Source organism: Patagioenas fasciata, chromosome Z (genome assembly GCF_037038585.1).
Source record: "Patagioenas fasciata isolate bPatFas1 chromosome Z, bPatFas1.hap1, whole genome shotgun sequence".
NCBI lineage: Eukaryota > Metazoa > Chordata > Aves > Columbiformes > Columbidae > Patagioenas > Patagioenas fasciata.
In genome coordinates, this window is record NC_092560.1 from 61,739,902 (window position 1) to 61,752,839 (window position 12,938).

Sequence of the window (12,938 nt, forward strand, 5' to 3'; positions counted from 1 at the left end):
TGTAGCTGTGTACCTGACGTTGCAAGATGTGCTAAAGAACAGATAACTGATTAACAGGTAGGATGTCTAGTCCATCAGTGAACTAACAAAAATTTACCTAAGACAACTGGATGGAGCAAGATGTATATTCTGGAGAAAGTTCAGCATGAAGTGAATAGATGAACAGCATTTGTTATATGGATCATATAAAAACCAATTGAGAAAAATATGATAAATGATAACTAATAAAAATGCATGACAGCATATAGCAAACTCATTTAAGGTATGTGAAGGGGTGCTTGGATCCAGACTGCTGGACCTACTGCATGCAGTTGGTGCGTGTACACAGCGTGATGCTTGTGACTGACAGCCTGAAAAAATGTGTGACAAGCCTGCTGTCACCCTAGGCTGTGTGACTGTGCTGCCTGCATGAGGCTGGCCCTACAAGAGGGGGTGACATGGACTGTGGGGCTGTCACTGGCCTGCCAGAACCCCTGGGACACTGAGTCACCACCGGGATGGGGCACCAGGGGCAGAGGCTTGCCCAGGCACAACAGGCAACACAGCAAACAACGCAATGGCTTTCACCCACTTTAATAGAAAAATGGTGAAAAGTGGGAGATGGGCAGCATCAGGGAAAGGTTCAGGGGGACCCTGGAAAGGCAAAGCACAGGGTTGGGCAGCCATATAGCACATGGAGATATTAGGCTGTATATCCAATGGAATGCAGGGAAATGAGTTTTGCATTCCTCCAAGTAGCAGGCCCTGTGTCGCAGCCACGGTACTGAATGGACACAGCAATGGGTTCAGTACTCGGTGTACTCTGTGCTCCCCTGCCCTAAGAGCACTTCACTGCACTGGGAAATTGACCTTTTCCAGCAAAAATTCAACAACATAATGAGACCCAGCGGAGTCCTTCCTGGTCCAGCCCTCTTCACTAAGCTGTGGAGGACTAAGCTGTGATCAGCATTTTCATCCTGTATTATGTGGATCTGGGCCTGATATCACTTTTTTTTTTTTTTAGTAATTCAAAAGATGAGGTCAATCTAAAGCATGACAAATAACTGAAGGAAAATTAGACTTTCCATATTCCCTATCACACATACATTTCTAGGCATTTCAACGACAGACACTTCACTGTGAGGTCATCATTCTTCACTATTGCTCAGATAATGTGTGTTTTCACACCTTGTCTGAAAAACACAGCAGCCTCACAAGGGCTGTATAGCTATTGCTGGTCATGACTAGTAAACTTGTATAGATGTAAGATGGGACGGAATTTTAGTCAGTGAATATAATGGGCAACACTTCAAAATAAGAGGGGAAAATTTTTAGAGAGAGTCAGCAAGCAGCTAATTAAAAACAATGAATTTTTTCAGACTCTGAGCAATATTACATTTGGCTCCATCTCATGAACACTCAACTATATGAGGGTGGGGATTTTGTTGTTTTTCAGAACTTTCTCAGAAAATAATGTTGATTCTCTTACCACTATAACTTACTTTACTAATTAATTTTTTAGTCCTCTTTAAATTCATAAGTTACTTATTTTCAATTAGTATGCTATACATGAAAAAATCAAAAGGCTCACCCCAAAACATCTGAAAAAATTACAAACAAGTCTCAGTAAGGGGGACACTTAGTACAATTTAAGTCTCAGTAATTAATTTTTGTATCAGTTTTTTTTGTATCAGAGGTACAAAGCATTATGGTATATTTAAGCAGTCAAATGTTATCCTTTGTATTAAAAACTTAGCAATAACATTAGAACTAGACATTTGTATCTTTACTGTTTCAGCATTCATTACAGAAGATATTTGTAGCAAAGAATGCGAAAAGTGAAATCATTGCTCCAGTGCTGTGATTCAGAGTTTGCTATTGCCTTAGGCCAGAACAAGATTTTGTTCAGAAATTTCTCCTTTGTGCTCTGATAATGCCTCAGGGAATTTTGCCATGTTTGCGCTTTTAAGCTGAAAGGCACAATAACATACAATATATACAGGTGCAGTACAAATCTATAGTACTACTTTTCTTGAGGTAAATTGAGTATTCAACAATTCCTCATCTGTTTCCTGAAAGAAGAAACATTGATCTTCAAACCTTTGCTCTCCTGAGAAGAACTATTCTCCAGGCATGCTGAAATTATTGATGGTACTGGAGCAAGAACAAAGGTTTATTATGGTATTTATAGGACTGACGCCTAGAGGCTTCTAAAAAAATTTTTAAAATGTACATTTTTAAAGAGGTATCTGTATTGTCATCTGCTTTTGGAAATCCCATAAAAACTCTGCAGATTTTCCAGTTCTCAAGCAGTATTGATTTACTGCCTAAATTTAAATAATTTCGTAGGCTTTAAAATACATGGTGTTTCAAAAAGATGGACCCAATTTGAAATTACTACATCTCTGCAGCCATGAACTGCCTGTGAAGGAAATTCTTACCACTTGGAAGGGCGGGCATAGAATTTGAAATCAAAGGAAGGATTCTGCTCTGAAATGATTGCATTCAACTGGTCTTCAGAAAGAGTTCTCAATATGCAAATATGCCATGACACACTGGCACTTAGCCTGTGCATTCAGGTAAGCTGGGTACAATTTCTTCCCTGTAACAGGAAAACTAACTACATGAGAAGTGATTTTCGAAGGGAAAACTTAAGATTTGTGGCATATAATACATATTTTATATTTTCATGAACTACCGATATAGTCACAAATTTCGCATTGCTGTCTGGTAGGAAATCTGTGTATCTTATCTGTGTTGCATAATTATTATTTGCTTATTGTATCAAATTTTAAATTATAACACAAAGCTTTTTTTTTTTTTCAATTTACTGAAATTATAAATATTAAAACTTTACAGGTACCCTGAAGATTCTAGACTGACATGGTGACATTTTCCAAGCAAAATATCCTGGTTCCAACTACTAAAAATACCATAGAGTGTTTCAAATAGCTGAGGTTTAGGAAAACAATAGATACATATTTTATCCTTGAAAAAAGTTATATATATCTGACTATTGCTATACTTTCTAATCTAACAAAGGGACTTCGGGGTTTCTTATTATTATCCTGTGTGCCAACTATCTTGACACACAAAGTTACAACATTTGCCAGAAAACTTCAGAAGAATATGGGTATATTGTTTAAGACTTAAGGTATCATCTAATTAGCAATTACAAACCTGTTGCTTTTCATAGTGCAAAATGTGTTAGGGACAGAACAAGCCTGCACTGTACTATGACTATTATATAATAAATATTTGCTTCATACCTCCTTCCATTTTGTCTCATTAACTTCTTTGTACTGCAATTCATACTCCAGAGTAATCCATCCCTTCTGAACATCTGCTGTTGGTGGCGGATCCCATTTTACTTGAATATCCCCATGGATCCCAGTTTGACTAGTATTTAGCAGAGTCCAGTTAAGATGGACAGGGGGGTCAGGTAGTACTGTTTAAACAAGAGTATTTGGAATAAAACAGGCAGTTTTCAATGTGAAATGATCATTCTTACTGCTAAATGATTTCAGGATTAAAAAAGCATATTAACCACATATTTGCAGATTAAAATCTAAACCTATGAGTCAATGACAAAGTTACTACAAGTTTGGTAACAAGAAGGCACCCTGTCATTGGTGGTACACATACTCTGCATAACTCTCACTTGAGTGATTAATAAAGAAGACTAAAAATGTATTACACTGCATTTCCCAAGAACAGCTTGTAAAACATTGAGACATAAACAATTCCCCGTCAAAATTTAGAGTTCTCGCTAGAAATAAAAGCAATAATTGGAATAACACAGAAAGATAAATCAAATATTATTAGTAACTAATATAGATGTACATTGAAAAACTATGGTATCTTGAAAAATGAATCTAATTCTGCTCAGCTGAAGAAAGGACAGCAGTGGGTATTCTAGACACTTGCAGGAATAAATTAATTATATATACATAAACCACTGCTCTGAATAAGCAATAACATCTGTAAGGTCCCAGACAATCACAATTCATATTGCAATAAATATAAGTTCTAGCTTAGAAACGCTAAATAACCCGATTCTGTAGATTCAGGTTGATTCAGGAACAGAAAACTGTTTGGTTCCAGAACTTTGAAGAACCAAGATTTTAATGCCATCCTTGCTTAAAATGAACAAGGGTGTGTAGCATCCATTAGAAAGGGCTCAGAGTGATCGCAAAAGCAAGGTCATGTGCACACATATTTCTGAATACCACTGGCATTCAGAAAGAGAAAACATGTATTTGCTTTTATCCTTTTAGTTTTCTTACAATCTGGGTAATATTTTTTTGTGTGGATCACTTTACATATGAAACAAAACCAAATCTCTTCCTATACATATATCACATTTTTTAGAAAATAACCTTTCTGAGAGGGAAGATTTAAGTACAGTGTGAGTAATATGAAAGCTTATAGCATCACGCCTTGTGTGATATAAAAATATAGAGGTAAAACGCATAATGGAAACATACCTATTTCATCAACGCTGAAACATTTTTCATCAAATACTTCATCTTTATTGGCAAGCTTAACACAATATGGTATCCAAATAGAGGTGTAGGACGTGTTGAAATAACAGCTATTTTCTCCTGCAGTGATATAATCAGGACATTCTTTCCAGTCTTCATCATTCCTAGAATGACAACAAAAATGAAACATACATGAGAGAGATATTTATAGATCTTACAAAGTACAAATTATAGACGTTACAAGACACAGTGTTGATAAGTCGTAACTTCTGTGGAAGTGAGAAAAACATGTCAATATTTATTGTGATTTACAATGAAACCAAACCACTATCCAAGCAACCTGCATAAATGAGTTTAGGTTCTCATATACTCTTAGTGGCATTTCTGTGCATTGGATGTTGCTTCCAAAAGAACAGTCAGAGAACACATCTTGCTGTGCTGGTAGGTGCTAATGACTACCTGCAAGCACAAGCCTAGCTAAATTTGAGATGGATTTAAGCAACTGTTGTTCAGGCAAAGTTAAATTGCAGTCAGATGCCCATCTACATAGTGAGGTGTGAAACAGTGAAAGCCAGTCCTCACGGTGATTGCTACCACACCACTCGCGAAGCCAAGGACTGGGGAGTGTGTTGCCGTGGGAAGCTGAACTGGGATGCAGGCACCGCAGCACTGGTCGCTCGCATGGGGCAGTGACCAAGGGTGGGTGCTGCAGGAGACCTGGCACAAACCAACCCAGGACTGCAGGATGCGAGCAAAGGGAACAGAAACACAGCACTATGAGGGAAGAAGGGCTAAATTCCTTGGCATACAGAACTTCTAAAACACAGGCTTGGAACTACTAGCAAGAAACCTCTTTGTTTTTTCCATTCTGACTTTGTTCAAAAATTTGTAAATGCTCTTTTTAAATAAAAGAATTGCAGCAAGAAATATCACATTCATTTAATCCCTTAAAAGACAAACCAGCAGAGTTATAAAGAGTGATGTGAATTTTCAGATTGAGAAACACCGCTACTGGTGTGGAGTCACTTTCATATTGCCAAGCTGAAACCACTCATCAGATTCAAAACCAAAAGAGTCTTCCATTAAAGCAAAATGGGAACAACCAAATTGTTAGAAATAGTCTACAGGAAAACTGACAGACATTTATTCAGCATTTTGGAAGTCACTTTAGAAAAAAAAATCTCATAGTGAACAGACCTGCTGTTGCTGTTCTCTATCTTGATACTGTCTCTCAGCCCAAACATGACTGAACAGGGATCTTTTCAAAAGTCATAGTTTGTTAAAAATGTACCATAAATGCCTTTTCTTACTAAGAGCCATTGAAGCTGCACAGAAGGAGGATTGCGCTAAATCAATTATGCCAAGTACAGTCTTCAATAGCAGAGTGGGTGCTTAAGAAGTGAAAAAGCAGATGCTACATAAATTGAGGAAGAAGCATTTCTGCCACTAAGCACAGCTCATGTGCTCAGCTGATGAGACCAGACACTTTTCTAAAGGGAATGTTGTAGCTCTGACAGAGTCAGAACGTGATAAAGCTGGACATGGTTAGATACTATGGCTTATGCTAAGTAGGAGACTGGGTTAGCAATAAAGTGCAGTCCTGAGTCTTAAATATACCATGCACATTGAAACAGAAATATTTCTAATGTGGATTTTCAACTCACGTCTTTTATTGCAGTATTCTAATTTATAGGACAACGATGAAATATGTGTTCTGCTCATTGTATGTGGTACCGCTTTATTGTAGAGTTTAATTACGTTTTAAAGTTTTTACCCTCATAGTCCATGCCACTGACAAATGTCAGCTGAACTTTGACATTTAACTGGTGGTTTTAGCTTGGATCTCTATATTTCTGAGAGGTGTCAGAAGAGTAAGTACAAAACCCAGCCTTGCCATTAGGCTTAAGTTTACTGAGTTAAATGTATCATCACCAGTAGAAAGTGTCTGTAGATTGCAAAGGTTGAAACACAGTACATTAGATGAACAGAAACTCACATCCTCCTATTCCTGTGAACAAAAGGCTTGTTTTCCTTAATAGCCATTACTGGTAATGTCTACGACCTCTTTCAGGCTAATCATTGTAACAGCCTGAAAATTACAAAAGCTTAAGTGGAATGTGAATCAGATTTGAACAGGTCTCAATGAAACATAATCCTCAGTCTCAGAGCAGCCTTTTCACCTGGACCTGCATGTTCAGACTTCAATCTAGCAAGTGATCAATGGGAACTTCAAAAAGCTTTAATAAAAATCTTTAAGGGGCTTGTATCCAAACTCCACATCTGTGCACAGATATAACAAATTTGATGGTTGCAAGTTAGGTTGATATGGAATAAACTGAAGTTCCCTATTAAAAACTCCTTTCCCAAGACAAGTGTTCAGATCTGGATTCTGCAACCTGGATCTATATTTAATAAGAATGTGTTCTTAATTATCTGCCAAGTAACACTAGTCACTGCAAATTGCTTAATAATTATGAACAATTTTTGACATTTAAACAAAATGCACTTAAAACACAGTTTTATGCCTTTTAAAACAGTATGGCTCATATCATAGTAAAAAATTAACAGCAATGAGCTAAGAGGCATAGCAAAATATAGGACTTCTCTTTTTTTTACTCTTTCTTTTGTTCTTCCCATATTATTACCTTTTCATGTACAATAGTTGTATTGTTCCTGGAGCACTGAGGTTATAAAAATTTCCGTCAGTCCAATAACATGAAAATGTCTCCAGTTCAGGTGATCTGCACTTGCTGATTTGTGGCAATCGCAAAACATCTGTCAGGAAAAAATGGCAGGGGATAGAAGGAGACACGTTAAACAAATCCAGAAGCCAGACTAATACACTGTTGAAATGAAACTCATAATTTTAAACAAATAACTAACTTTTCTTCCAACTCTTTATGTACAAAGAGGCAAGATTTTAATTGCTTTTATGTGCATATATGTAGATGACTATACTTGTAGGAAGCCAATTCAAAAGATGCAGTGTAGAAATGCTTGTACCACAGCCTGACACACGAAATGGGGATCTGCCAACCCTGCATCTGTAGCTGAAAATAACAGACTATTTCAGCTGGAAGGGACCTGTAACAACCATTTAGTCCAACTGCCTGACCAATTCAGGGCTGACCAAAGGTTAAACCATGTTCTTAAGGGCATTGTCCAAATGTCTTTTAAACACTGACAGGTTTGGGGTCTCGACCACCTTCCCAGGAAGCATCTTCCAGTGTCTGACCACCCTCTCAGTAAAGGAAAGCTGCCTGACATCCAATCTAAGCCTCCCTCAGTGCCGTTGTAAATCACCCCCATGCGTCCTGTCACTGGACATCAGGAAAGTGAGATCAGCATCCCCCTCTCCTCCTGCCCTCCTCAGGAAGCTGTAGGCAGCAATGAGGTTGCCCCTCAGCCTCCTTTTCTCCAAACTAGAGAAGCCCAAAGGCCTCAGCTGCTCCTTATAGGACATTCCTTCAACCTCTTCACCAGCTTTGTTGCTCTCCTCCGTATGCATTCAAGGACCTTCACATCCTTCTTCAGTTGTGGGGCCCCAGGCTGCTCACAGTGCTCAAGGTGAGTTCGTACCAATGCTGAATCCAGTGGGACAATCCCGTCTTCTGACCGCTGGTCATACCATGTTTGATTAGTTCAGTACAGATATACCTGAATTAGCCCTGCACTTACTTGAGAGAAAGTGTGGTAATACAGAGATTGGTATTACACTAACCATAGCTTAGTATTTACCCAGCTGAGCAGTTTTGCAATGTGTCTACTCATTAGAGCATCTACCTTGAACTGAGTTCAGGTTTGTGTATACGACATTATGTAGATATAACCTTGCTCTGAGACAGATAAACACAGCTCTAAGCATGTGCCTGTTCTGTCACCCGCTCCATGTTTATAATTTCTGTTCTTTGTCAAAACAGAAATGACGTAGGGCCATGAAATGACTGCTACAATTAGTCAGCCTCATCAACGCTTGTGAGAAAAATAAAAACAAAAGTTGCAGGTATGACTCACTGCTTTCAAAGTCAGTACTTAACTTTTTCCTGATTTTTAAGGGTCTAATGCCAACATTTCCTATTTGGCCTGGAAAGCTTTTCAGACAGAGATCACATGCACATGGAAGTGTCTACCTCTCTTCACTGACTATCTGGGAAATATGATCATTTATTTAAGAAAATTTCTCCACAGGGCACTTAAAATGTAGATACTGGTCAGGTGTTTATGACTGGTTAAATGATCCATGGCCAGGGAGTGACATGATGCGACTGGACTACTGCCTGCAAAGTTCTTTGCAAATATGTTCTCACTATCAAAACTGTGAATATCAGAATTTCAGACTAGATATAAGGAAGAAATTTTTTACCGTGAGGATGGTAAAACAGTGGCTCAGGTTGCCCTGAGAGGTGGTAGATGCCCCATCCCTGGAGACATTCAAAGTCAGGTTGGACAGGATTCTGAGCAACCAGATACAGTTGAAGATCTGGGCTGGAAGGAGGATCCAAGGAATTACAGTCTGACCTGAGTGCCAGAAAAAGTCGTGGAGCAGATCACCCGAAGTGACTTCACATGGCACATATAAGACAACCAAGTGATCAGGCCCAGTCAACACAGGTTTATGAAAAGCAGGTCCTGCTTGACCAACCTGATCTCCTTCTATGACAAGGTGACCTGCTTAGTGGATGAAGGAAAGGCTGTGGATGTTCAGTACTTAGGCTTCAGTAAGGCCTTTGACACCATATCCCACAGCATTCTCCTGGAGAAGCTGGCAGCTCATGGCCTGGATGGGTGTGCTCTGTGATGGATAAAGAACTGGCTGGAGGGCCAGGCCAAAAGAGTTGTGGTGAATGGAGTGAAACCCAGTTGGTGGCCAGTCACGAGTGGTGTTCCCCAGGGCTCAGTATTGGGGCCAGCTCTATTTAACCTCTTTATGATCTGGATGAGGGGATTGAATGCACCCTTAGTAAGTCTGCAGATGACACCAAGTTGGGTGGGAGTGTTGATCTGCTGGAGGTTAGGAAGGCCATACAGAGGGATCTGGACTGGTTGGATGATTGGCTGAGGCCAATTGTATGATGTTTAACAAGGCCAAGTGATGGGTTCTGCACTTGAGTCACAAGAACCCTAGGCAGCGCTGCAGGCTCAGGGAAGAGTCGCTGGAAAGCTGCCTGGCAGGGAGGGATCTGGAGATGTTGATTGACAGTGGCTGAAAATGAGCCAGCAGTGTGCCCAGGTGGCCAAAAAGGCCAACAGCATCCTGGCTTGTATCAGGAACAGTATGGCCAGTAGGACTAGAGAAGTGATGGTGCCAGTGTACTCTGCACTGGTGAGGCTGCACCTCAAATCCTGGGTTCAGTTTTGGGCCCCTCATCATAAGAAGGACACTGAGGTACTACAGAGAGTGCAGAGGAGGGTGACAAAACTGCTGAGGGGTCTGGAGCACCAGTGTGATGAGGAGCAGCTGAGGGAACTGGGGCTGTTCAGCCTGGAGAAAAGGAGGCTGAGGGGAGACCTTATCGCTGTCTACAACTACCTGAAAGGAGGCTGTAGCATGGAAGATGTTGGTCTCTTCTCCCAAGTAGCAAGTGATAGGACAAGAGGAAATGGCCTCAAGTTGTGCCAGGGGAGGTTTAGATTGGATTTCAGGAAAAAATTCTTCACAGAAAGGCTTGTCAGGCATTGGAACAGGCTGCCCAGGGAAGTGGTGGAGTCACCATCCCTGGAGGTGTTTAAAAGGCATTTAGACGAGGTTCTTAGGCACATGGTTTAGTGCTAGAGTTAGGTTATGGTTGGACTGGATGATCTTGATGGTCTCTTCGAATCAAAATACTCTGTGGTTCTAAGATGTCCCTCCTCATTGCAGGGGAGTTGCACTAGATGACCTTTAAAGGCCCCTTCCAACCTAAACAGTTTTATGATTCTATGATATTTACACTCCAGGCCAGAAAAAGTATTAAGGTACGGCTGTCCACATGCACCAGATGCGTTCTATGCATAAGGATTTTGTAGCCTTCTTGCATCTTGACTCCTTTATTTATGGCTCAGGCAGACAAAACCACTCAATGCCAGAGCAATTTGTCTTTTTTGGGCTTAATGGCTCAAATTGTGTACTTTATATTAAACACTGCCAAACATCCACAACAGGCAGTAACTAGTACATAAATATTATGAATTTCTGTTTCACTCATCCCATATAATTGCTTCATTTCACTCTTTGGACGTTGAACAAGGCCTGAACATCTGTATGTAAATAAGAGGTTTCGTAAACTGGGTGGCTAACACCTCCCTCTCCCTTTAGCATTTAGAATTCTTCTTGCCAACCTAAAATAACTGACATTTGATTAGAAAGATATAAACAGAACTGTTTTTCCCTCTCTTAGCCAGTACATTCAATTTCACTGAACTTTAACTAGATTTCTTTCTAAAATGGAAAAAAAAAAAATTGAAAAAAGTATTACAGCAAATGGAAAAAAATCGTGCTTTTTTTTTTTTTTCCAGAAAATATTGAAACAAAATATTTTGACTATTGTGCCTGATTTAGTTTGGTATGGTATTCAATATTTGAAAATTTTGGCCTAAATCCCAAAAGGCTTTTGACTGACTCTGATTTGAGCTTTTACACATTTTTACATCATTGATCAATTAATTTTCACATGGTAGAAATTTTTTCTTAAAAACAGCACATGATAATGAAATTGCAAACTCATAACACAGATCCAATATAAAACAGAAGAAAAGATTCAAGAACAGTATTACACTTATAACTTTTTAAATGTTATCAATCTTCCAGCTTTCAAACTTGCACCTTCTTTTCTATTTATCTGAAAATCAAATAGTTGTTTAAAAACAAAACTAAGAAAAAGAAACTGAATTTTGTGCCCTTTACATGAGTAAAATTGCCTCAACTGCATAATACCTACAATCAACAAGACGCGAGTCTCTCCCTTCTTCTATAAGCAGTGTGCCAGGAAGTACCTGTTCTGGCTTTTCCTGTTTCTATCCTCAGCTACATGCATCAAGAACAAATATAGGTATTTTTGTTGAAACAGGTTAAGAATTTTAGAAAATGACATACTGGAAAACCCTCCTAAATTAGAATACTTCTGTTGATGCCTGCACAGTATTTATAGCTAGAACATACAATATTTAAACCCAATGTCCTCATCTCCAGGGGTAAATAAAGTCATGCTCACTTCTTAACATGATGAAATGAACTGCATGGAATCAAACTTAATTTACATTTTGAGAGGTACACCATGATCTTAGACATAGGCTCTACACTGTGTTCATAATGAATTCTGCTGAATTCTCTAGCTTTACATACAAGCTAAACTAAGGACTGTAAGATGTGTGAACTCTTCTAGAAAAATGGATCATAATACTTCCAGAAGCAGCACCAGTTGAAAGAGAGAGTATTAGCAATGCACAGAATACAGATTAAGACTTGGTCTCTTACACCCTGATTTTAGAGGAACATATGCCTAAAGACTCACTTGCTTTTCCACTTCCTCATGACAGGACTTTTAATTCTTTGTCTCACAGGTGTTCCTCCAACAGGGACAGGCAGTTTTGAGCAGGGAGCAGTTTTGTTTAGGATTCATACACTCTTGGTTTACCATTTAAATAAATAATGAAATAATTAAATGAATAGTTAAACAAACAAACAAATAAATAAATAAATAAATCGAACAGTTCAATTTGTAAGAAAAATATCTTCTGATTGATTGTTTCCAGTTTCTGTATCAAGTTTCCAGCCTTCAAAAACACAGGCTTTTGTGACTGACTGGAGGAAACTTTGTCATATTGACATGTATAAGGCTTGGCACTGTGGGGGTAGATCTCCTGAATTTCTGTTTCCCACACAAGTGAATTATCAACATTGTACAGGACCCTGTGTGAGCTCCATCTCCTGAACAAACTGTACCAGAATGTGATAAATTAACACAATAGCTCAGCTGAAAACATTTAGGCATAAAGGCAGCAGGGTACTGAAAGTAAAAGCTGTCAAACGGAGATTTTAAATCGACTAGGAAAGCAAAGCAAAACATGGATACACACTTGCTCTTTTCCTCCCTGATCCAATAAGTTCCAGTCAAATTGTCATGAATAAAACCACTTGCTTAATTCGAGATAATGGCTTGGCTGAATACACAGATTCAACAGTAGAAAACATGGAAAAAAATTGGTAAACCTGTGGCTTCCGCTGTTACTACCAAGTAAGTTTGGTAGAAAAATTCATAGTCCTGCCCCTGGCTTTAGCTGAAGATAAACGTTCAGCTGCCAAAGAGTAAAATCTCTTCACATTTTGCTCTCATTATGTTATGACCACAGATTAGCCATGGTCTAAACTCTGGCTCAGCCAGAAGAAACTGTGCCAAAACAGTAGCTAAAATAATAGTTTGGTTTATGGAAATAATCAGGAATGCAGATGCACCATCTCTTCTGCTTACACTTGTTTGTGGGTCACCAGCCTGCAGT

General features: G+C 39.0%; 1 protein-coding gene across 5 annotated transcripts in view; it reads right to left on the reverse strand.

Annotated features, from left to right (window-relative positions):
- GHR (growth hormone receptor) overlaps positions 1-12,938 on the reverse strand; it is a 127,007-nt gene that overhangs the window by 9,428 nt on the left and 104,641 nt on the right. For all 5 annotated transcript variants that reach the window (XM_065860704.2, XM_065860706.2, XM_065860703.2 and 2 more), the window contains 3 exons: positions 7,109-7,238; positions 4,467-4,627; positions 3,249-3,427 (listed from right to left, as the gene is read on the reverse strand). In XM_065860704.2, coding sequence (XP_065716776.1) covers positions 3,249-3,427; positions 4,467-4,627; positions 7,109-7,238 — 470 coding nt within the window. The remainder of the gene's footprint in view (positions 1-3,248; positions 3,428-4,466; positions 4,628-7,108; positions 7,239-12,938) is intronic.